At 39.2% G+C, this 26,927-nt stretch overlaps 1 protein-coding gene across 1 annotated transcript in view; it reads left to right on the top strand.

The window, feature by feature from the left end:
• The first annotated feature begins 907 nt into the window (after positions 1–907).
• Positions 908–26,927, top strand: part of LOC119551736 — a 41,121-nt gene continuing 15,101 nt past the window's right edge. The window contains exons 1-2 of the mRNA XM_037861237.1: positions 908–1,717; positions 23,792–24,318. Of these exons, the coding sequence (XP_037717165.1) occupies positions 1,573–1,717; positions 23,792–24,318 (672 nt within the window). The 5' untranslated portion in view covers positions 908–1,572. The remainder of the gene's footprint in view (positions 1,718–23,791; positions 24,319–26,927) is intronic.

Raw genomic sequence — 26,927 nt, 5'->3', positions numbered from 1 at the left:
AGAAATGTTTGCTATAAAAAGCGTAACAGCTGTTCCTTGAGGATTGGCAATATTGAATGCGGTTTGGAAACAAATTAATATATGACTAGACAGCACTTCAAATATATAACATATTTATTAGGGGAAACTTATATGATTAAATAATAATAATAATTATAATAATGATTAGGTTATACCACATAAATTATTTTTATGAGTGGAGTAAATAATTAAACTAATAATAATAAGATAAGATTAGATAATTTAAACTTATAAAATTTTCATGAGTGGAGAAAATAATTAAATAGTTTCATTTCATTCCAGTGCAATAAAGGGAAAATCATAAAAATGTTGGTTAAATTTTTAAAGCTTTTCTTGTATTAATATATAAGTATTTCTTATTAAGCATTTGACTACCCGAAATTATACAATAATATGTTTTTAGGACAGCCTAAATATGTTTTTATTTATTCAAATAAGTTAAATATGATTATTTTAAGCTTGAACTCATATTTATAACTAGAAAGATTAGTTTAATCTTTTCTATTTCTCAGACAAAGAACGCAGTCCTTTTTTGACTTGTTGTGGGTTAAATGTTTTAATACTACCCGTAATAGCGGATGAAATTGAATAATTAATTAAACAAACTGGCTTACCGATTCCTTTTTAATTCCCCAGTTGAATTGATTTACGGGGGAGGGCAGGGTTTCGTTTTCCCCCACAAAGGACCAATTAGGCAAACATTTCACGCGGACCAGAGATGCCATAAAGAGAGAGTTCCTCCAAAAAGAAAATGAGAGAGGCAATTTTCCAGAGCAGCAAGACACGAAGTCTGTGCAGACTTTTCCGCTGCTTCTAGTGCTGCTGATGATGTTGCTGCTGGTGTTGCCCGATTTTCCTTGGGTCCTCGTGTCAGTCGCGTGCGAAAGCGTAAAGTAAACAGACAGGCGGCTAAAGCGGCAGCAGGAAAGCCAGTAAAATCAGTGAAAAGCAGGAAAAGCAGCGGCCAAAACAACAAAACTCCAGCGAATTCCCACGCCGCGGCTGTTCTTCAGTCAGTTGAACTTTGACCACGGCGGCAACGGGTTGGTTCGTTCGGTGCGGTGCAGTTTTCAGTGCGGTCAACGCGGCGTATGCGCAACGTCCACGCAACGTATACGCAACGTGAGCAGTTTTCTGCGGAACAATAAGTGATGATTTCCGAATGTGCTGCTGGCATATGGCAGCCACGTGCCCCCAGCTAAAATGTGACCAAAAGGATTGCAAACAAAAAACCCATGCTAAATCAAAACAATAAAAAAAAACGCTTAATTAAAACATGCAAAGTTAATTGCAAATGGCGCTTAAAATGTGCATAAATCGAAGCAGAAATGGCATTTAATTTCATTTGAAATAACCAAAGAAAACATCAAAAAAAAGTGGCTCCAAAAAGCAGAATAAAAACAATTAGAACCGAAGCGAAACGTTTCAATTAAAGCAATGTCAACCAATTGAAATGCAAGTGCAGTGACAAATGAAATCAAATTAAAGCGCTGATAAATTGAATCACAAATGCAAAACAATTGACAGCAACAGCAACAACAACAACGATACATGTGCAACAACTATAACAAAATGCCGGCATCAAGTGGATTATATCGTATATATCGCATCAAGCACGGCTGTGTCCTTGACAGGCTGCAAAAACCCACGGCACTTATTTTTATTATAGCCTATATTGCGGCATGCGGCATTTGCGGTAAATATCACCCACGATTTACACACAAACTTCATGACTTTTGACTAAAAACAAAGTAATGGCGTTAAAAATTACACACAAAAACACTGATGCATATAATTTATATAAATATATATTATATTATTCATTGCAATATGCAATGTTGCTCACCGAGCACGATTTAATTTAATTAGCAACGCTGTAATGCATGGAATATTGTCAAAAGGCATTCGGGCGAAGCTATCAAATGAAATGTGGCAAATATCGCGGAGCAACCGCAACAAAGGTGGAATTGGGGAATCGTTAATTTGCTACATTTCATTGGCGCTGTCGAGTGCAGTGACAGGTCAGGCGATGAGCGCGGAAATCACCTGTGCATCACCTGTCAATGGCTGACACCGCAACAACAGCAATCGGGGGCTTCCCCCGTCCCCCCGGGGAGGACAACAAGAACACTTGTCTACAACTCGCAGTGAAAGCTGCCCCCTGCCGCCACTGTCTGTCTGCCTGTCTCTTTCTGACTGTATATCGCCTTCTTTCTCACTCTCCATCACTGGCTAAGTTGGTCGGGGCTGGCAATTTGTCAAGCAATCAACAAAGCCAGAAATTGCCCGGCAATAAGACTGAGAGCACCAGAATGCTGGCTTGCCCAATCGGGGAGCAAACAGCAACTAGGAAGGCGAATAAACCTATTGAACAGGCCACGAATACACTGGGGGAAAATCTTAGCGATTAAATACAATCTAGTGATCTTGACTTGGGCTATTAAGTATGTGGGAATGATTCCCTTGAGACAAGAGGTCTCGTAAATAATATTTTGAAGATCTGTTAAATCGTCTTTGTAATTAACGGATTAAGCTTTTCAAGTTCGGCTTAGTATCTTCAACATTTCTATAAATTATATCCTTTATTTTGCATAGTTCATGTTTAGATCATACCATGATACTGATATTTTGGACTAGGTAGGTGTGGTTGGAGATTAGGTAACTAATCACCCCACTTAGGTCACACTGGGCCCCTTGGGTTAGATAATTTAAAATATTATATGAATCCTTAATATATTTTTTTATATCTTAGAATTTTGTATTTTAAGCATTTCTTTTTCCATGTGGTAATATTAATATCCATAACATGATGGTATTTTTTTCAATTGGAGGATCTTAAATACGAAAGATCTCTTTAATTATTATTTTTTAATAGAAATTTTTTTTTATTTTTAAAACGATCCTATTACCTAAACATTGTTGAATTTCAAGGTACATAAGAAATGTATATATATATAAAAATATAAACCAAATGTTAAAACATATGTTCAGAAAATGTTAATAAAAAGTATGTATTTTTAACTTTCTCAAAATGTATATTTTTGTAATTATAAAAATAGCACTATAAAGTTATTGGTCACTTAAGAGCATAAATATTTATACATAAATATATTTTGTATAAGCAAAGTACACAGAGAAAATTCTTAGGTTCTCATCTGAGTTGAAAATGTTCTTAAAAATAGAACGACATTTTTAAGTTGAAAATGTTTTTATTTTTCTCGAATCAAGTTGAATTGGCGGTATTTAAGTACATTGTATGTACAAATAAACTATTAGTTCAGTCCTTAGTGTATACTTATCAAAAAGTTGTTAAATAAACTCAATTTAACTTTTCTCTTCTCGCGAAGAAGAACAAAATGTTCTTATATTGATACCAAAATGTATTTACAAGGTTTTTAAGAACGAATGTTCTCAATTCAAGAACAATGTTCTCAATTCAAGAACAATGTTCTTGGTTCAATGTTCTGTGTACCTAAAACAAGGTATTTTAAGCAGGTACTCTAGCAATCTCTTACTTCTAAAACAAAACTTAGTTGCTAATTAATGGCAAAAATGTATGATTTATGATGTTCTACAAGAAGTTTTGCATTTGATATTGATTCTTGGACTCATTTTCGACCCTTTGATAGCGCTATTTTTGGTAGTGTTTGGTTCCACACTAGGAAGAACACCAATATGTGGAACTAGAACACTGTGCCACATTTTGTGCGTGCCCCCGGTGGGGGAAATGTCGATGGGGAGAGGGGGGCAGCCGTAAAATCATCACAAAATAAAAAAACAACAAAAAAACAGTGGCATGTCTTCACACACACTTGCGCACACAGTGGGCCCCTGGGGCACACACAGCACCACTACCAATGCAGAGGCGAGTGCCACTGGCGACTATCTAGCGCACCCATTGTTGCATGCCACACACCAACACATGCCTTTTGGGGCACACACTCCACTGTCGTTGTCACTGTCAATGCTGTAATGAAAAATGCACAAGCACAAAAACGAAAACGAAATGCGAAAGAACAAACTGCATCCGAAACTGAAACTGAAAACTGAAAATAGAAATAAACAGAGGACGGAATAAAAATGCCGAATGCACGGGAGCTTAGGGCTAAAATGAAAAAACAATTTCAGCTGCGCCTGCCGCTTTTTATTTAGAGCGCATTAATATTTAGCCAGCCGCATGAACGTGCCTAGATATAAAGATACATAGATACACATCCACATGTAGGCCCATATAAATCAATATTTATATTTATGCCAGCGGTGCATGTCTGCGGATCGAGCCATGGGATTTTTTGAAGGCCAGCGGGGACGCAGCAAATGCATTACTCGCTGCACCCAAATACGCAGCTCAATGGATCCAAATATTTGCATAATGTAACCGAAAAAAGTATATATTTTCCAAATATTCTCCGCACTGCAGGCACTGTATACTAAGTAGGGGGCACACCATGTCACTTTGGCTGGGTCGACAGTGCAGACCCCACTTCAAAGACTTTTCGATGCGTACATAAACGTAAACATAAAAAAAAGATCGAACGAGTGTGACAAATAAACGAGGCAAATATGTAAATACCTTGGGCGAATATTCACTTATTCAATTATTCACGATGTTTAACAATCGTTTTGTATGTCATCCAAGTTTAATGTTATTCCTAGGGCGGTCATTCAAATATGCAAGCATTAGATGTATTGATTTTCCCCCTCTCAACTGGATTAAATTTGTAATTCTGTGTAAAACATTGTATCCAATTTTTACCTATTTTAAGCAGTCGAGCATAAAATTGGCTGGCTTTTCTTCGATTTTCGTATCAGCTTAAGTCGACTGCTTAATTTGGTAGAACTTTTCCAATATGCCGGCTCCGTCTCCGTCTCTTCCATTAGACAGATCGAATCAAAAGTTTTGCACCCCGGTTTTCAATTTAATCTGGTTTCTGCCACCCTCGCCAAACTGACGCACCATTGTGTGCTAACCACGTGGCTCAAATGCCTTAAAAACAGTCGCATATTGCAGTTGCAACTGCAGCTCCAAAGAGTTTCAGCCCAGTTCAGTTCAGTTCGGTTCAGTTAGGACAGTTAGTAGAGCATGACAATTTCATGGCCCACACCAACGGATGCGGATAGTGTGGGTGTATGAGTGAGGAGCTGCCTTCGAAATTGTGAAATTGCTGTGAAAGTCGGGCAAAAAGTTAAACCCATTGATGCCTGCCTCGGGATAAGTGGGCCACTTGCGGCCGGGCGGGTTAATTGGGCTAACTATCGCAGGACCTTCTCCATCCAGCTGCCTGTTTCGGTTTTTTCTTGGCTGCGTTTGTTAATTGCCAACATACCCGATATCAGAGCCTTTTTTGTAACCAAAAACGATGGGGAAAAGCCCTTGCAAAGGGTTGAAAAAGCTTCCACACGTATCCAAATTAGTCGAATGAAATTAATAGTTGACTGAACTCCAACTATTTGCACGTATTTCCATTCAGCTAATTGACTTCTGTAAGACCAGTTACCTTACTATATCTGTAGAAATGCTTTAAAATTTATTTAAGAGTTTAATATTAAATATGTCTACAATATTACAATAAAATATTTGTTTAGTTATAATCTTTACTTTTTTATAAGAATAGTTTATAAAAAATATATTATAATAATATGTGTTTTGCATAGTATTTTGTAAAGATATGTTTAAACTGCCAAAGTTGATTGGTTTTCATATTGTCGACAGTGCAATTTGAAAGGATTTAATAATATATCTTATTTTTTGCCTTTAGAGCAATCTAAAAATCCCTGATTGGCAAATAAATCACCTGACATAGTTGCTCCAATTTTTTTGTAAGTTCCCATAGTAATTTGAGCCCGTTCGAGGAGATTAAGATAATCGATTGACAATGCAGTATGACAAAGCGAAAGATGCCAGATGAAAGTTTCACTCACAGGGAGAAAGGATGCATTTGTTAATGACGCGCGATGATTGACGAGCAGGAGCAAAAAAAAAGGAGCAAGAAGTAAAGATGAGGGACGTAAGGAGCATTTACCAATATGTCTTTACTGCCAGCATCGTAATTTTGAGTAAACCAGAAGAGGGAAAGGGAAAAAGGAGCTCGGGTCAAGGCCTACATGTGAAAATGTGGCCAAAAGGGCAGGTTGAAAGCGCGTTGGCAGGCATAATTTAATACGAAACATGCAGGGGCACTCACACACTCGCAGCCACGTTGAATGCAACGGTAACAGAGCCATAAAGCTCACCTGTTACAAATGCAACGCCACGAGGGCGTGGGCCCATGACCCATCCCATCCCATACCATCCCATACCATCCGAACCCATCCCATCAAATCCCATCCCATTCCGAAGCATGGGATCCTTACACTGCGCTGCGGCAGCCATAATAATCAGCACAAAAACTAATGGTCCCATACTCACAAACACACACACTGGCCACACACACTTGCCGCACACACTGCCCCCCAAAAGTATACACACACGGGCACATGGCTGCACTTTAAGCGCTGAAAGCACGTAAATTCTACATAATTCAAAGGAGGCGCCGCCTTTTGGCAATGGCAAATGCGAAGACATGGACATGTGTGCCAGTTCACTGAGCCAAAAACAAGGATCCCTTAAAGTTGCAACAAGGCTTGGCTTTAAGGAGGGATAGCTAAAAGGATTTAAGCGGATATAATAACTAGATATCGGATTAAATGAGCACTCATATCTTAAAAATCCCTTTAAAAAAGGGCCATTATTATTGTGATTTAGTGAAAAAATGTGAAACTGATCAGATATTACTAATATCGGATGTTAAGATATGAATACCATATGTAATCCAACACATTATTGTACTTATTCTTTTGAAGGTTCTATATCTTTAAATTTGGGACTAAAATAAAATCACTTATCACTTATACCTACATTAAAATGGAAAAAGTATCTTTATAATATTGCCACATGTATCGAAGCATTAAATAATATTACAATAGAAAATACAGTGTATTAGCCGAAACTATTTATTAACTCTCTTAAGACCAAGCTAATTAACCAAAGTACCTGAATAGCCTTCTTAATTTCCCATCTTTTTAACTTCCCCCTTATTAACTTTAAAATATCCTTACCTTGTAGCCTATGTTTTTAAATATTATTCGCAGTGTGGCACATGTGAATGTGAAAAACTGGAGTGGGCAGCACGAACTGCAACACTCAGACACTTTTTAGTTGCACTTAGCAGCCCTGCCTGTCGGTGATGTTCGGATCCAGAGTCCCTCCTTTCCTGATTTTCCAATTTGCAACTTTTCACCTCGCCCCAATTTTTTGTTTTTTTCCCAGCTCTTTCGTCAGCCAGCAGGCAACTTTCTTCCATCGATATGGCGAGTCATGGCAGGCTATTAAAGATAGGCCGGAGTCAACTTACCTGGACCCCTGACAGCCAACCGATGCCGTGGCGAAAGTGAATGCAAATGGTTTTGTGATTTACCTTTGTCTTGGGCCCCCTTTCTTAAGGTTTCCTTTCAACCGCATGGTTTGACCCCAGCCGCAGACAGGGAAATCCAACCCATCATCGCGTATCGAGTGGGGTTGATTATGATCTAAGGACCTTTTCCTCGACTCTTAGAAGACTTTCGGCTAACGAGCTGGTTTTTGTATGGTGGCTAAAAAAACGCGACAAGTGCCCAGCCAACTGAGTGACTCGCTGCCTTTCGCTTTGCGTAATTACAACTTGGGATCGCAGGACTTGAAAAGCTGGTTAGGAATGGCGAAAAAAGGATAAGGGAACAAAGGCACAGAAAATAAAATGAGTCAAGAAGTCAATTTCAATTTCTTTATAATTTAAGCTTTTAAGAAATAGCTTCAATTAGGAACCAACCAACTTTTTAAATTCGAATATAAATTATAAGCTCATCAAAGTCTGGATACAGTTTCTAAAATATTATACTTTCGTTATTTGTTTCTTCATCCCAAAGATATTTTAGAACTGGCATTACCCAAAATGGAGATATATTATATCTATTTTAGTAAATAAATAAACCAAAAATCTAATTATAAACCCAAGGTATTGCCTCAAGTCTCCTTTAGGTAATAAAATTTAATTTATTCCAGTTTTCTCAGGCTAGTACTGAATTTAAATTTGTACCTTTAAAAAATCATTAATTTAAAAAGGTCGTTTCAAACTTAATCCCCTTTAAAATAAAAGATCCTTTTATTTTTGAATTTTTTCTCCTTGTGCAGCGAAGCTCTCGAGGGACAGGAAATGTTGTTCCAACAATTAATTTGGCTCAAGTGCGCGCTTGATTTCGTTTTGTGTTTTATGTCACTCTTGATGCCTTTCGAGCGGGACAGGCCGAACCCGCTGACACAATTTCATTAACCAACTTTTTTCGCCAACTCAACTCAACGCAACTGGGTTCGGTTCGGTTTTATTCCGTTTTATTTCGGCTCTTTTCAGCGATGTTCTGTTTTCAGTTTTCAGCTTTCAGTTTCCAGTTTTCTGCTTTTGGTCTGGCGCGTGGAGGATAAAGAGAATTTGCCTAACAACTCGCACACACACTGCCAGAAATGGAAACTTTTCAAAAGCAATTGCTTGAATTTCAAGTGAAAACTTTCTTCTTGTTGCTCTGTCTCGAGCTCTTCCTCGTTTCCTCTTCTTTTTTTTTTCTCTTGGCCAAGAGAAGTTGTAACTTTTGGCAGAAATATGCAAGCACACATTGAGATACAGATACATATTTTTGGGACTGTGTTTCTAAGTAATTGCGCGTCGAGGCAACTAGAGCAAACTGTCTGCCGTTTTAAATGCCAACGAGCGCATTGACGCCAAAATCCAAGGCGAAATGGCGTCGCAACTTCCTAGCCGCCATTTCAGAACAAATGCTTAAGATGCGGAGTCATCGAGATAGCTGGTGGGTTGCTTCTTGGGATCTGAAAGCATACCCCTAGACCATATCCCTAGACCACAGCACTTAACAATACCCCTATACCATACCCCTACATCATACTTCTATACCATACCCCTATATCATTCCCCAATACCATGCCCCTATATCATACATCTATACCCCACCATACCATACCCCTATAGCATACCTCTATACAGTACCCCTATACCTTACCCCTATACCATACCCCTATACCTCACCCCTAAATTATACCCCTATACCATACCCCTATACCATACCCCTATACCATACCCCTATACCATAACCCTGAACCATACCCCTAAGCAATACCCTTATACCATACACCTATACCTTACCCCTATACCATACTCCTATACCTTACCCCTATACCATACCTCTATAACATACCCCCATACCATACCCCTATACCATCCCGCTATCCTAACATATGGCTAAATTTTCTCAGTGCAGCTCAGTCGCTCATTCGCTCAGCTGATTACCGAACATCCAACTGCTTTGTGTGCGGATAATCGGACTTGAAACTTCTCTGGCTCTGACATTCGCCGGCTTTTCCATTTCCCATTTTCCATTTTCTCAGCGCCTCTACTTGAGTTGCGCAACTGCTAAAAGTTGCCAGAAACTTTCGCCTTGTGTATTATTGGACAATTTATATAATTAACCCATATGAATATTTATCTTTGGCCGGGGAACTTAAATGCACCGAAATTAAATCGAGTCGCGAGATGGTTAAAAAAAAAGGGAGGCTGTGAAATCCCCCATACCATCCCAGCTGTAATCCTTCGAGCCAGAGCTTAGCAGCGAAGGCGCGAGTCTTAGGCATAAAGCTGGATTATGGCTTTAAGTGTAATTACCATTTACATGGCTTCCATCCTGCCGGCTGGCTGTATCTGTATTAACATGCTCCTAAGTCCTTGCCTCCATGAAAAGCGAAATACGGAACACGTAATGCGAAACACGACGGCGCACCGTGGCAAATGTTATTAAAAACTTAAACATCAACGGGGCGAATAAAAAAAAAAAAACGAGAAATGGGGGGCGTGGCTGGTTAGGTGGGCTTTTGGGGGCGCAATCAACTCGGTTTCATGGTCGTAATTAGAAACTTTTTAGTTGGCACAACGCGGAGAGCACCCAAGTTGGACATGACTTTTGAGGCATTAGCCTAGCGCAGCCATTTTCGCGCCATGATGCGGTAATTAATTTCCCAAACCCCAACCCCTTTTGGGCCAAGGGGGGCGGGGCAAATTGCCGGACATTCGGCTGGTTTAGTTGTCAAGGACACCCTCGCGATGGGGTCAGCCTGATATGCGAGGGTCACTTTGAAAGACTTGAACATAAATTTAGCCAAGAGCAAAACAAAGGAACTAATCATGATGGGGTTAATTAAAAATTTAAACCAAAAAGTAAATAAAACAACCAAATTTGTGGGCCATTAATATGAAATTGTTTAATTTGTAAAGCATTTTAAGGTAAATAATTGTTGGTGACTCGGCCTTTGTTTTATGGAATTTTATATAATGATTTATATATATAATTTGTATAGGTGCATTTCCTTTTATTCAAATATCAATAAACTAAAAAATGTAAACTGTTCAGTGAGTTCTTTTGTTAATTATACAAACAAGTCCTTACTACTTTTATTGGTTTTCTTTTAAGAAGTGTAGATATGCATTTTAACAAAAAATGTTAAATACTAAAAAATTTATTTACTTTTTATGATCTATTCATTACTTATCAAGCCACCCTCGACAATTCGACGGCATAATTATTTTTTCGCTAAATTCGAATTCAAATTAAACTTTTGCTCGTACATTTTGGGATACTTGGCGGCTGTGGGTTGAGGTTGCGGTTGGTCTTTGTGGGTTTTCCATTAAATTATAAATTTATGAGCCGCGCAAAGCGGCCTAAAGCCAAATGCCTGAACACACAGTCGGGAAATTAAGTTGGGTTGGGGGCCGAAAAACGAGCTATCCATGTATGAGTCCTACTTAATTACCGTGATAATTTACACTTTCACTAGGATGGCGGCTTTAACCCTTGTTTGCCACCCCCAAAAGTGAGTTCCACATAAATTAAAGTTTAAAGCTCAATAAATTATGCTACATGAGTTGCGGAAGAAGTGGGGTTTTTAAAGTGGCTATTCGATACCAATAATTTGGAGTTCTACAAACTTGACTTTAAATTATTATTAAGGAGAAGTTTAGACAGATATTATATTTAAAGCTATTCCACGTTGATCAAATGTAAAAGTTAAACATATATGTAAATTTGACCAATTTAATAGTTACTCCCGTAGTTAGTTTTACTATAATATAGTAATCCACGCCACAACAAAATTCTTAATACTTTTTTGAATAGTTACTTAATTATAGATACTTATTTCTTAAAGTTACATAACTGTCCGTCTTTCTCAATTTTACCAATCAATTTGTTTTGTTTAATTTGGAAGTTACTTTTTTTAAGTTACTACAAATTCGTTCTACCGACTCCCCCCTGTATTTGCATAAATAAGTATGTTTAAGTTTGGCGTTGCGTAACAATTTGGATTACAGTTCAAGTAGTTGACAGTTTTCGGAGGCGGCTGGCCAAAAGGGAAGACTGAGACGGGCTAATTTATGAAAATTGCCGTCGAAATTATTGGCAATGAACATTTGCGAGTGCGTGGGCGTTCGGTGGCTCGGCGGCTGAGTGGTTGAGTGGCTCAGTGGCTGGGTAACTGGGTAACTGGGTAATTCAGTGGCTCAGTGACGCAACATTTGAGCGAATCGCTGCGGTGGTTCCATCCTGCGAGATCTGTGATTATGAACTGGAACGTATTGAGACTTGTTAGTAGACGCCCCACCCGCCCCTTTCAACCGACTTTCCCCCAAAAAGTATGCAAATATTTGTGTCCTGCGAAGAAAGTGCCTGGGCCACAAGTATAATTTATGACTGGGCTGCTTAAATTTCACTCGAGTGACGCACCAACAACATCCGAATTATGAGCACACAGCGCCAGAGATAACATTTCGCCGGCTGCTAGCTAAGCAAAAATTAAGAAACAACAAGATGGTGAAAGATTTTGGGGATAGAGACGGGCTGGGGGGTATTGACTAGGATGTGTTTGCCATTGTTGCCTTTAATCTTTGGGCCACAATTTACGCGATTCCGCCGCAGAAACGAAGAAAACCAAACCCAAACTCAACGAGGGTTGAGCTCAAGGACAAATGATAACGCTTAACACAGAGCCGCCAGCGACTGCCTAATGATACTGTCAAGGGGGGGCGTGTTTCGGAGTTTCTGCCCCCCCCAAAAACATCCCCAAAAAGTACAAGAGAGGGGGGTGGGAAATCAGGACATGAACAAGGAGCAGGGCAAGTATGATGATGACAGCAAGACTGCGACTGGGACAACAAATTCTGTCATTAGATACTGTGTAACCGAGTATCAAAGCAGCCGCCGAGATACTAACAACACCCCGAAATAAAAGAGAAAGGCTAGTTGGCCCAGACCGTAGCTGGGAATCCCCTTCCAATCCATTGGTTCCCCTGAAAGCTGCGTGATGTGGCTAACATGGTGGAAAAATATATAAAACATGCATAAAATATTCATAGCACAGGTTCCAATTATTTGATAATATTTTTTGGTCACTAAGAGGATTAATACTTAGACCGAAATAAGTCCCCATTTAATATAAAGTTTTGTTTTTTCATATATTCCAAAAAAGAAGGAAAAAATATATTTTCAGAAATTAAATATAGTATAATCTAGATAACTATAAAACCTTTTAAATTTTTTAAATCATTTGATCTGTAAATAAGTTTTTCAAGTAGCTTTATTTTGTATTAAGCCTTTAAAATCACAAGGAAAGCTCCAATCAATTTTTTTCTATGATAAAAAATATGTATTTGGGTTTCATTAAAAGAAAACATGCTCCTTTCAAAATGAAACTTGCATATATAAAATTTATTCGCATTTATATTTTCCCTAAGAAGAGGGTCAAAATTATCCTTGAAAATGTTTAAAAATAAATGTAGCTAAATTTAAATACCTAAAGAGCTACTAAAATGTGTTTACATATTTTATCTAAAAATATCTGCCACCAAGTACTTCATACTAATTCCAATTTAAGACCATTAAATCACAAAGCGGACTCATTTCAAAAATCAGAACTCCCCTTGCGAGGGCATTAGAAAGCCAAGGAGCAAGCTCGCTCATTTGCCCTGCTTTGCATTTATTCAGTTGACTTTGCTTTAACAATGAGCTAGGAGTCGGATTCTGGATTGTTGGTCCTACATGCCGCATAGATTGAATATTTCCTGCTGCTGCCGCAGATTTGCTGGCATGCCAAGAGGCAGATTCTGAATCAGAATCAGAAGCAGCAAAAGCAGCATGTGGAAATGTTTTGCCTCTCATAAATTTATGCCACGCGACCAGGCAACAAAAAATGTTTTCTCTTGTTGAGATGTTGTCGTACATGGGCGGCGGATGGAGGTGCAGAAAGGGGTTGAGGATGGGGCTGCCAAGCAAATAGAATTTCAAAGAAGTAAATCTTGAAATGAAATTAATTTTCTCAATTTTCCAAGCTGCAGCTTCGCCGGAGTGCGGATATTTGCATAGCCGCCCCTTGGGGGGCGTGGTTGTAAACAGGAAAGTGGAAAAGTTTGTGGCCCAAGTGGGTTAAGACCCTCGGCGATTTGCAGCTGTTGTCCTTGGCCTACACAAACAGCCAGACATTTGCCGCAGATAGTTAGATAGTTGCCCCCTCCCCCTGGTTGGTAAAAATTAGCCCAAATCGATTGATTGATTAGCCGCTTCGTATTTATTATTAATGCGAGGCTGCAGAATAATAAATGTGCATCCATTATAAATTACAAGTCGTTATGCAAGCATAAGATTTATGACATGATAAAGTGAAAGGCCCATAAATTCCATACCGCAATCCAGTGATATTGATTTGTTAATTAAGCCGTCAGAAGTGCATTCAATCAGGAGTGCCCGCAATCGTGAGGAGCCAACAAAGGTGCAACCATCATGTGGCAGCATGTGGCAGCAGAACAAATTAAATAAGTCGCCACCGAGTTGGCAAAGGCAGCCAACAATGGCCGCTGGTCGAGAAACTTTCCCCTCGCAAAATGAAATGTTTTCCTCATGCGATTGTGTTGTTGTGGCATGCTGAACAATTGCCAATAGATTGCAACTCACCGAGGACCGCACGGAGGGAAAACTTTCATCGAAAATGTTGTGTACATTATTTATATGTACAGGGCTTATTAAAGATGGGGAAATAAATATGACAGATAGACTTCAATAATAATAATAAAGGAGTGTACTTCGAAAATTCGTAGCCAGATATTTTTCATTTAATATTAAAAAATAAAAGATTGTTATACCATATGACACTTGCTCTTGTGACTATTTAATTAGAATTGTTTAAACTACATTAAATATTTTTAAGACCCCTTTACCTTTATTTATTTGCTATGACTTTTTTAAAATAATGGAAAATCAAGTAGGTGTCTTAAGGACCTGAACAATCCCAAGGGAAAAGTCTTGTATGCTTAAATAAATTGTGTATGCTCTATAACTCAAGTAAAAACATTATTTTTTTAAGATATTACCCATTTTACTGATCTCTTAGGTATTTCATAACCCACACCCATTTTTCCCACTGCACATTTTCCCAATGCAACCTTAACACGGGCATTTCCATCAACATTTCATGTGCGCAACCACTGAAAGTTTCGTCTCAAGCTGAAATGATTGCAGCAGCAACTTCCGCACTCAACTGCAATTAGTTTATGTGGCACGAGCTGGCTGAATTTCAACTGTAAGTCTCAATCCTAGGGCACCTGTCAGTCGGTTGCCAGTCGACAGTCGACAGGTTTTAATGGTCGGAAATCGTGCAAAGTGCCAGTCGCCTGCTGCTGAATTAAAGTCAATTTGTTTAAATAATAGCCGAAAAGTACACATAAATACGGCGGCAACAACAGCAACCTGCAGAAGTCGAAACTTTCAGCTTGAGCTTGGCAAACTCGCATTACGTATACGCAGTGTGTGTCAGTGCGGTAAACTTTTCGGCCACTGCAGCTGTTATTCGAGTAATTCAAATGCACACACGCAACAACTGGCAGGTTACAAGTTGCCAAAAGATGCTTTATGTGTGTGTCTGTCTGCTAACCAGATGTATCAGTGAATTATTTGCGAATTCTGCATCCCTGTGGATTTGCATGTTCTCGGAACAGATTAGATTTCCATTAGCAGTAACAATTTAATCGAGCGTGTATTATGCAATAGGCAAACGTACGAAACACGTAGTTTTCCATTGAGTGCACTTGAAATGTTGAGGGCGGAAGTGAGTTTCAGAATGGAAACATTGGTTTCTCTCCGGTAAAATATGCCCCAACACTTTTGGTCCATGGGAATCAAGGGAAATCCATCGTTGGGGACTCGACACTTCAAACGATTGCAATCGAACCGCAGGATTCAATTTGTGGCTAAAAGCATGTTTAATTGCCACAGAGTGCGCTCTGCAGTCCCAAAAATCACGGCTCACCTGATGGCATTATGGCCACAAGCAAATATTTTAAATTCGATATATTCTTTATGTCTCCTTTGGCGGGCGGACGGACGTCCTTCCAGGGTCGTAAGCTCGTTTTCTATTTGGGCTTAGTGAGAAATGTCAGCGGCATAAAATGGATAAGGGACAAATGTGACAGCTCACAGGAAAACAGTCGAATTGGGTGGCGAAAAATGTAGAGGTGCCGCATAAAAGGCCACATCCCCTGACCAGATTTGCCCAATCTCGGCACAGTCAACGGCAGTGTCAACGCGGCGGATGGGTGATGCGGGGCAGCCAGAAGGGACCCTCAGTCCTGGCCACACTTTACGGGCAGCGGACTTTCCCGGGAATCGATCAATGGCATTCGCTTAGCCGCCTGGGCGCAAATAAATTGAACTTAAATAGACGCCGTCAAGGGCATTAAATGTGACGTCGCTGTCAAGTTAAGTGCCGAAGGTGGCAGGATCTGGACGGGAAAGCGGTTTACAGGATAGCAGTGGCACTGAAAAGTGTCCTGATGCACAATGAAATGGGATACTTGGAATGTAGTGAAAGGAATTTGCAAGTTTCGATATTTTAACAAATCAAAGGTTGCCTTTTACTTTAAAAATCTTTAAAATATAAAATATATTAACTTTTATTTATGACAAAGTTATTAAACATAAGTCATATATAAGGTAAATCATGTTTATAAGCTTCCATAAAATTTTTTTTTAATAATTATTCAGGCGCCTAATAGTACCCTGTTGGTTACGAATTTATATTGGGGAAAATTGCAGTATCTTTATATATATTTATAGCGCTGTCAAACCGCAATCTGTTCTATGAGTATACTATTTTTTTTAGAAAATCTCCGTAAACTAACAAATTTGATTATCCAGACTTTTGTTTTCAGAAAAACTTACTAAAACTCCTTAAATGTTGTGGAAGGAATTTGCAAGATTCGATATCTTAACAAATCAAAGGTTTCCTTTTAATTAAAAAATCCTCAAAATACAAAATATATTAACTTTTATTTATTATAAAGTTATTAAAGATAAGCTATATATGTAAGGTAAATCATGTTTATCAACTTTCCTTATTATTTTTTTTAATTAATGTTTTTAGGCTCTGAAAAGTACCCTATTGGTTACGAATTTATATTAGGGAAAATTGCAGTATCTTTATATATAATCTGTTCTATGAGTACATTATTTTATTAGAAAATCTCCATAAACTAACAAACTTAGTTATTAAGACTTTTTTTTCTGAGATACTTACTGAAATACCTAAAAACCTCCTTCGAAAAGGACTCTATTGGACATAAGGACATATTTCTTAACTGCAAACACTTCCTTTTCCTTAAACTCTTTGTATTATAACCAATTTTTTCACAAAAACTCCCAGAACTACCAACAAAATTAGTCCTAATTTATTTTTTTCTTTACTTTCTGAACCTTTTTTCCTGCTAAAACTCCATTAACCTCTGGTGCAAAGAACATCCCCCGGCAGTTTTTGAGACTACAGGGTGGCTAAGCTCAATTCCGATTTTGATTACGCTCGGTTCTGTTATTTTGTGTCCCTTGTAGTGCCACCAAATTTGCCACATCCGGCGCAGGCAGCAGTCCATATTCCTACTCCGGGTTTCGGGGCGCCGTCGTCCGCTTTGTGGCAACTGTCAAGTGTGTCTGGTCGCCCGAAATAAGTGGACTGCCAAAAAAGTTGCCCTCATCTGCTTCATCTCCGGCTGCTTTGGGTCCCCTCTGGTCCTGGCCGGCTTTACTTTCCGTTTAATAATATTTTCACTTTGATGCCACTACGGTCAGCCTCAGCCAACGCCTCGAAGGCGACTGGTTTTTGTGTTTATGCCCCCGCACATTGCGGAAGTTGACAATTTAATTTTATGTACTCACTAGGCCACATTCCCTGCGCTGCCAAAGACACTAAACATTTACTGGAGGGGCCAAAAGGTTCGACTATTCAAAGTGCCCAGCCAGCCGTGGATTCCAGGGATTCCCGACCGCATTGCCATTCTAATTCGCACGTGCTTGCAATTTGGCAAATCCCCCTAATGTCGGTGGCTCTTCAATATATAAATCTTCATTATGCATAAAAACATCCTTCGCCCACTCCGCCGCACTTAACTTATGCTCTTTTATATGGATTCTTTCCCGTTTGCCGCCTTTCCATTTGATTTCACTTCGGCTTTGGATCAAGGATTTCGCAGATACTCATACTCAGAAAAGCGTCGAGGCGAATTTGTACCTTATTTTTTTTTGCCGAGCTGTCATAATTTATGAATTCGCTGTGCGTGTGTGTATATATAGCTAGAGCGGATGTTTTTGAGTTGGGGTTCCATAAATAGATACTTTGAGGGATTCCATCGGTGCCCGACAACCAGAACTTCACCTCACACAACTCTGCAATTAGCCAGGGCTTCAACATCCTCTACCAACTATTTAAAACTTGGCTGTTTATGGGGTAACCCCGAGCATATTGCCCCACAGAGAAAGCCCCAAGTCGAGCACTTAGACACGAATTGAAATAAAATAAATAAAATTAGAATTCCCGGGACTAGATGGCGGGGGAGTCTCCCTCGAAAATAGCTGCTTCGTTCCCCCCATTTTCCTTGGCATCTGCCATTCCCTTTTCGCTTTTCGGCCAGATAGAAAGCCAATTTTATGACTCAACTTAAATAGGCACTTTACTTTTGCTCTTAATGCCCTTTTACGAGAGTATCGCGCTCTATGTTAGTGGGTCCTTGGATGCCAGGATCCCTGGATTCTGAATCCGCGACATTAATGATGGCCACGCCCCCGTCGAGGGCTTTATTGGAAAATAAATGGGCGAATGGTCGGCGGCACGAGTGTGGCGCACTTATCTGATTTTACACTTGCCACGACCATCAAAATTATGACAGTCGCAAAGTGAATCGTTTGGCCAAAACGATCAACTTTGGCCAGAAGTTGCGAAAGTTACAAAGCAGGCATGCGTGGGCCATTTTCCAGAATTTCAATTAAATGGCAGCGCGCTAGTGTGGAAAAGTTTCGCTTGGATCCTATAGGATGGTTCCGGGAAATCCCGGGAAATCTTTCCACAGCCTCGAGCCTTGAGGTCGGGGGCCAGTTGACGCATTTACACACAAATTACCGCCAAGTGTCAAATGCAAACATTCCGAGTGTAGCAACAAACAATATTTGCCATAAAAACAGAAACGCAAAAGTTTCGTAATGAAGCGAGGGGCTGTTCTCAACTTCTCAACATCCTTGCCCCCTCATAAAGTTAAAGTTTACTTTAAAATTTGCCACAGAAATGTTTGAAGCCGGCCTTGGGAGCAAGCTTCTAATTGTTAAATTTCACACAGTCGGCCATATATTTAATTAAAACTTTTCCATTCGCTGGAAGCTAGAGGCTTCGATGTGTTTTATGGTCAATTGTCCCCGTGCCCTCGATGGCCATAAAAAGTTGGCCCGCATTTGTGTCAATTGTTGTAAATAACTGCCACCGCAAATTCAGTTAGATCCAAACGGAATAAATTATGCCGCAAGGCAGGACAATCGGAAATGTATTCGCCATTTATTTGTGTTTTAATTAGAGAAATTTATGCACACAATGTTCGCAGTTACATTAAATATGAAATCAAATGAAATTAATGAGTCCAGCACAGGATGTCGCTGGCCCGCACAATTATCATAATGATATTGGCAAATGTTTTTTGCAGCCTTTCACTTAATTGATGACATCGCAGAGACATTGAAACAATTAAATTAACAAATGGCAAATCACAAGCAGCATGTTAGGAAATTCTATTTCGGGGTGCCATTTATATTTTAATTAGAAACTCAGGTTGTGTACTTTTTTTTAGAAATGCTTGAGTGCTTTAAAGGAATGATTACAACCTGGAAAATAACAATAACAAATGTTTAATGAAATTGTGGGTATTAAAGAATGTTAACAACATTGAAAACCATTGAATCTTTGTATTGCTTTTATAGGTACACTGATAAAAAAACGTAGAAGATCCACGAAGTTTATAGTCAATAAATATAAAATATTAAATTTTAGACTTATAAGCAGTAAATTAAAGAATTTTTAAGATTGATTTTTATATATTAAAGTAATTTTCTTATTATTTTAAAGATTGATTTATATATATCAAAGTATTTATCAGTAAATTAAAACTTAATTGTAGTAAACCAGACTTACATAGTACTTAATATTTACTATTTTGACCTGAATGTTTTTTTAAGTTAATATGTCTTACGTTGAATACTATTTCTTTTATATTTAAATAAAATATTGAATACAAACTTTGAAATTCAATAGAAGATATTTAATTGTACTATCCCTATCCCATATTTTATCAATGTAGGTAATGGTTTAAAAATGTCTTTAAAAAGGTCGATCAATTTAATCAGATTTTATCCTTTGTGTCCGCTATCCACATCCATCGCCTTTCGAAATGCGCTTGTGAAAAGCGTGATTCGGAGCTGGTTCATTTGGCATCACGCATACGCCGTGTGTGCGCGACCAAACTTAATTAATGTGGAACCATGATGTCACAGGGAGCATAAATATTCCACCACTGCCACAGTGGGGCGTCGACACGAGCACATGAGAAATCATTGATATTAGTCGAGCAGCGGGGCTGCGGGCAGGACCAAAAGGATCCCAAAGATTCCAAAGGGGGGGGGGGGGGGGGGCGGGGATCGGGAATTACGCAGCTTGCAGCGAACTTTTGATTAAAATGTCGTAGCAAAAACGGAGGGCAAGTGGCGGGGAAGGGCGGCGAATGAAACTTTAGCGAACGCACACAAATTGCGAATGTTTCGCCAAACGAAAAGTTGGCAAATCCCCGCCAAAAATGTTGTTCTATCTGCCTTGGCGATGGTGCAACATGTTTGTGGTTGCAGTTTTTGGGCTTGGGTTTGAGGCTTTGAGTTTTGCGATTTGCGTTTGAGTCTGCATTTTGGGCCAGCGAATCTCTTTTTGCTGTTGACAATGCGCAGCTAGCAGCGGTTGCACAATGCGGAGCAATTGTAAATCCAATGCCCGACCGCCGGAAACAAGAAAAAAAAAAAATACGAAACGGGCCACCAACGGATGCAGCCCAACCACTAGCCGTGAAAAATTCAATTACAAAGTCGCAGAAACCATCGAAAGAATGCAAATTTACACGGCAGAAAGTGGGGCAAGGGCTGGCAGTCAAACACCGCAGCGGCAGCAACAACTTGCAACTAGTTCAGAAGCTGTTTTGCGGTCCGCCAGCGACCATTACGATTACGTTTACATACGTAGTGAAGGAAAGCTGGGAAAGCTGTGGAAACCGGGAGGAAAAGCTGCATGTCGCAAGCAGTCAGTCACGTGCGAACGTGACGAAAATGCCACGATTCAGTTTTGGCCAACTTCTGCGTGCCAATGAGCAGCGGCAACAGAAGCCGTAAGAGCAGCAGCAACACTAGAAACAGCAGCAACAGCAACAGCAGCAACACAACAGCAGCAGCAACAGTCGCAGCAGCAATAGCAATCGCATTGTCCCGAGCTGGTTATTTGTTTGTTTTGTGCGTGCAGGACGAAAACCCTTGACAGTAACTACACTTGGAAAAATTGTAGCAACCATAAAAATTATCTTCTTAAAAAAAACATAATTGGTTATTAAATAAAAACATTTTCTATGATAAATTAATATTTTTAAATAACTTCAAACAACATACTAAGGGCTTCATCAGATTTTCGAAGTTTTCCCTTCTCGTGATTCTATAATTCTCAACAAGTTATAGTCCTTGCTAGGGTTGTTAATACTTTAAAGCTATAGTCATTTTTAATGGTGGTTTAGTTTTTAGTGGTAATTAAAAATTCATAATTAAATCGCATTCCCCTATTTATATGCAGAAATATAATAAAATCTTCTACGACAACATCTTTAAAACGAGTAGGTAAACAGTGATTTTTATAACATGGATACCCAGCCATGTTCAGAAACTAAACCTTTATTTTTAAAATAGCTACCAATGCTTAATCTTTTGTTTCAAGAGATGAAAACGTTTCCCTATTTATATCTAAAAAGAAAAAAATGTTAAAACCCCTTATATAATTATTTTTAAAGGAATAAAGTTAATAACGCAGTTTTTATGAACATAAATACCGAGCTTTATTCTTCTCAAAAGACTAAAAGTTCTTTCACACCCTGAAGGGCAATTTAGTCCAAAAGGCGAAGTATAGAACATTGTCCTGAGTGTGACAGGCCCTGGAGGGCATCTTCGTATTCATAAGGCCATAGAACCACAGCACAACAATGCCATACCAAAACCGCAAAGTGCAAAATGCGAGCTGCGAAAGCTGGCGAAAGCTGGCTGACCTCCAGGATCAGGAATCCTTCTGTTGTGCGGCTGCAATTGCAAATTGCTGTGGCAACACACTCTCACATGTCAATTGGAGGAGCAATCGGGCGATTTCTAAGGTGTCAATCAGAAGAAGCTGCATTGATTGACTCGATTGTTCGCATGTGTCACAGCTGGGTAAATTGATTTTCAAGCAGCAGTGGCAGGGAACATTCCTTTCGGGTCCGGTGGGCGAGAGAGATTTCATTGAAATACCTTTCGCCATTGCGATTAATAACATATCTGGCGTCTTAGCAACGTGCTAATTAAGGGCCAACTCAGGTGCAAAACGGGGCCTCAGGCGAATTCCATAACTAATTAATTTTACATTATTCAGCGCACTCAATGCAGGCGCCTTGGCCAGTGGTTGGTCTGCAAATTTAATCATCGTCAGGCCAAACATAATAAATTTCCAATGATTGGCGTTGAATATTTATGGTATGCATCCTGGACAATGACAACCAGGTCTCCACGGGCATGGTCCTGGCCAAATGAAAGCCAAACATCACTGTTTTCACCAGAATTTGTGGCCAAGAAATCAAATTCAAAATCAAAAACGAGCCCAAATGCATTGTCATAATTGAATTTACAGCCTGGCAAATTCAACCTAATTGCCGCTGCTAAACAAGACCCAAGCATGTTTGCCAAAAGCAATTATCTTTAATTGTGAAATATTATTTTGTTGCCCCAGCGAATTTTACACAAATTACGCAGCGCAAATAAAACCGAAACCCGAAATGGGTAATATGTAATGTGGTCCGTGTTTTGCGGGTGAACTTCTGACTGTTTCAGATGCGCCTCTTTCTGTATCTGTATCTGTATCTGTGTCTATGGGCACGGAACAATGACTACATAAAAGATTTCCCAATTGTAGTCTAGGGAATACAAGGCTTTTAGATTTTTACAAAGTGGAAAACATTACTAAGTACCTCATTTTAAAAGTTGAATCTTAATTTAGGGGCACCTATATTTTTATAATGCTCTGATGTACTTAAAAATAGCTTGACTTTATAATAATTTAATATATCATTTAGTTTCTAAGTAAAATTTTGTTTCATGGCAGAAACGATTTCCAGGGATTGTAATGGTCTAAATGATACAAAAGTATTAATATTTAATTGAATTTAACTTGTCTTTTAGAAATCTAAAAATGCTAAAATCTGTTTGAAACTTTAAAAATAATAATTGAAAGATATCCTCACATATCCTCAACGACTGCACCGCATTTCAAACACATAGACCTAGTTACTCAAATATAAAACTATCTGATCTCTTAATTAACCCTTCATATGAAAATATCCAGCAAATTCTTAACTTTCTCAAATCAGCTAACCTACTTCAACTCATTTAAATTGTTAATCTCCTTCTCTTCCCACCCATATGTAAATTCTAGTTATTAAGTAAACCTGTAAATACAATTTAGTCCGGCCGAAAGTCTTAGCAACTATGGCCGATTCCTCCCTGTACCTTAAGTTTTAAACTTTTGGCAACAGAGTACAATAAATAAATAAATAAATAATTGAAAGAAAACTTACCTAAAATGATCATTTGTAACATAAATATTCAAAGAAATACGTGTGGTTTTCAAAATTACTCTCTGAAATCCATCTTTATATTACTCATATTACATGCCATATAACGGTGGGTATTTAAAAATGATTGAAATGCTTTCCATGAAAAAAGATTTATGAATATGTGTTTACTTAAATTGCTTTTGCGCAAGTTAGCAAACTCCACAAAAGCCTGACAAAGTCGGCGGCTTAATTAGCCCCGTCACTTTATGCAGATTCGCTTGGGCCCGGGCTAATGAAAATCCGTTGTAAAATATTACGTATACGCACGCGCTTGGTGCTCATTCAAATTAATTGACTTCACGCTGTTATTGTTTATCCGACAAACTGTTGCGGCGCCGTCGGACAGCGCATATATTAACACATTTTAAAATGTCACTTGGCCTGCTCTGTCTTTCCCTTCACAGACCACACAGCAGCGGCATCGCCATCCTCATCCGATGGAGGAGTAGGAGGAAAAACAGAAGCCTCCACCATGACGACGCCGGGTATAAATCAAAATTTAATTATGTCACAGGCGAAGGAGGAGGAGTCGGTTGAACCTGTGCCCGTGCCACAGCCCTACGCCCAAAGTGCCGCATCCGGGGGCAGCAGCATCAGCAGCTTCGACTCCACCAACGTGATCGATGGCCAGAGCCAAAAACCAGGCCCCAGCCAGCCCACGCCGACACATCTGCTGGAACCAGTGCTCCAGACGCACTCCCACTCCCGTATCCAGGCCAAAGATACGGCCGGACCCTATCCCATACCCATCCATCGGCCGGAGCCCGTGGAGAACCATCTGGAGGCCACCAACGGCATCGAGGGCGGCCTGGAGAACCACCTCTTCGGCACGCCCATGTACTTTGGCACAGAGAACTCCACTGTGGTGACCACCCAGATCGGGGCCACCGCCCATGTACCCTGCACGGTCCACCACATCGGCGAGGGGGTGGTGAGTACGCCCCATATCCGTATTGTTTCAATATTTTATCAAAAGTTAATCCATCAATGTTGCCTTGTTTGACTCCCCGGCGATGATGATGACTTTTGTCCCCGTTTCTTTTGTCAAAGAGCCTGGCTTTCTCCTTATTTAAATGGAAAGGCGCATTGAATGTTTATTAATGATATCCAGATCGATCAAGAACTGAGGTCTTTACCATGGATTATTTTGATTTATTTGGGCTTCAGTTTAATGAGGTTTTTCAGGTGGCTGTGTAAAGAATGTTACTCAAAACCAGTTAAAGTAATAACTTCATGTTGCCTGTGAAATACTTTTTTAAATAATAAATTATAACCTGTTGAATTATTTTTAGTTTTTTTTAGGTACGGAATAAAAAAAAATTTAAGGAAATTTTAAGAAAATGTTAAATTAGCAAATAGGTTTATATTCTCTTTAATTCGTTTTGAATAACCATTTCATAATTTTTTTTTAAAGTTTTATGATCTTAAAGGGCTAACATTATTTTTGTATAATTTTAAAAGTTTACAAAAGTAGGAAAATAAGCTTTCCAAGAGATAGTCAGTTAGTTCCAGTTCCGGATAACTTAATGCATTTGTTTTAAATATTCAAAATTTAACAAGCTCACCCTGCTTATATAGGGCATTATATGAAATTGAGTTAAAGTGACAATAATGTACAATTTTCAATATTGGTTTGATACATAGGTATAATACATAACGGAAAATCTCTTAATTAGCCTTTAATTATAAAGAGGAAATCACAAATTTACCCCGAATTCCGGTTAATATTTATTTGTTTTCCCTTTCCACCTGCCATCTCAGACAGAATTTAATTAAGTCGCCCTGCTTATCGAGGCCACTTGAGTCTGGGGGCCTCGTTTCGGCCCAGAGGCAACTAATATGGTAGTAAACACACAGATTTCGGACATTTTGGCTGAGCAAAATGACTGTGTGGGTCATTGAGCAGGCGAAAACACACAGACAAGCAGGAGAAAGGGGAGGAGAAAGTGAAAGGGAATGGAACTGGGAGACAAATTACACCTTTCGCTGTGGGTGTGGAATGGGTGGGCGGCATTGACATGCCATGCCCTCAAGTGGTATTAATTTTCCGTTTGTCTAGAGTTATTACTCATACGCCGTGGTGTGCGTCACGTTTCGTGTGTTTGTATTTGTATTTGTGTTTGTAGTTGCCCGAACTTGAGCCCGAAGACACCGAGGTGTTTATGCCGCCTCCCCGAAGAGTCGGACACTCGATTAGGCCAGCTATCCCCAAATACCAGGCCCCATCCCATCGGATCCCATCCCCAATGACCCCTGTGTGTTTGTTGCGTGTCTGGTTTAAATTGACGATTTCATAATTGTGCCTTCAAGTGTGCGGAAGTTAATAAGCACTTAAGTCCTCGTCGGCCTTCTGTGAGTCTATGAGTGTGTTAGCCAGTTGGCACTTTGCACGGCTGCGTGCTCAAGTGGGCGTTGCCCCGCCCCCAACCCGACTTATATGGCCAACACAATGGGCTTTGGGTCTCGGCCTAATAAGTCGGCAATTTGTATTATGGAAATTGTGTTGCACAGCCTCTTTGGAGACAGCAAAATATTATCATCGTGTCTTGGCCCTCTCATTGCACTTGGCCCGGGGCAGCCGGCCCTTTAATTGCACAGCTCTCAAAGGGATCTTTGCCTAATTCGCCAGATGCATTCATTAGCTCCAGTTTTGTATATAGTATGCGCATGTATATAGATGGCTCTTCACGCACTCATTGCGTAATTGGCAAACAGAGAGTTGTACTCGGGCCCCAATGAGACGGAAATTCATTGGGTGACTGCACGGGGAGAAATGTTTGGGTTTTCATTTTTATTTAATTTAACAAAAAAACTATTTTCTTACTAGTGATGGATGAAATTTATAAAAATTTCATTGATATACCACACATTTTTATTTTCTCTTTAAAAGAAATGACCAGTAATGTTCTAGTGTTAACCTTTATTCAGTTTTAAATTATAAAGGCTCTATGACACTTGCTTTTTTTAACTAACTGACTATATATATATTGAAAAAAAAATGAAAACGAAAAAAAAATATTCTTCAACCCAACAATATTTTATAGATTTATATATTAAATCAGCCTAAGGTCGCCATGACTTTATTAAATGAAAAACCTTTATTCTAGTAGGTTAATCAAAAATTAAGCAGGTGTCATAATGCCTTAATTTTTTCCTCATAGCCAGGGTTTCAGGATTTTCGTTGATGCTGTACAATTTCTTCTAATTTCTTCTTTAAAAGAAATAACCAGAGGGATTCTATGTATATATAATATATATTTTCAAAGATTTTCATTAATGATATACCACAATTACAACTATAATTTCCTCTGTGTACCACCTCTGACACAAGGCAAACTTAAAACTCTTTGAGGACTGAAACTTCTCCGTCTAAATGGGAAATGCACTTTCATTTCATTGCCCTCGCCATGTGTGTGTGGAGCCTTAAAACCTTGAGCAGGGCGCCTCGGGGCATTATGCGAATGCGATTGGGAGTTGGGATGCGAGTGCCAGTTCAGTGGACAGGAAACGTACACCTCTCCTCCAAATGATTTCCATATT

Source organism: Drosophila subpulchrella, chromosome 2R (genome assembly GCF_014743375.2).
Source record: "Drosophila subpulchrella strain 33 F10 #4 breed RU33 chromosome 2R, RU_Dsub_v1.1 Primary Assembly, whole genome shotgun sequence".
Lineage (NCBI taxonomy): Eukaryota > Metazoa > Arthropoda > Insecta > Diptera > Drosophilidae > Drosophila > Drosophila subpulchrella.
Note: the sequence above shows the minus strand (reverse complement) of the source record. Positions and strands in the feature narration are given on the sequence as shown.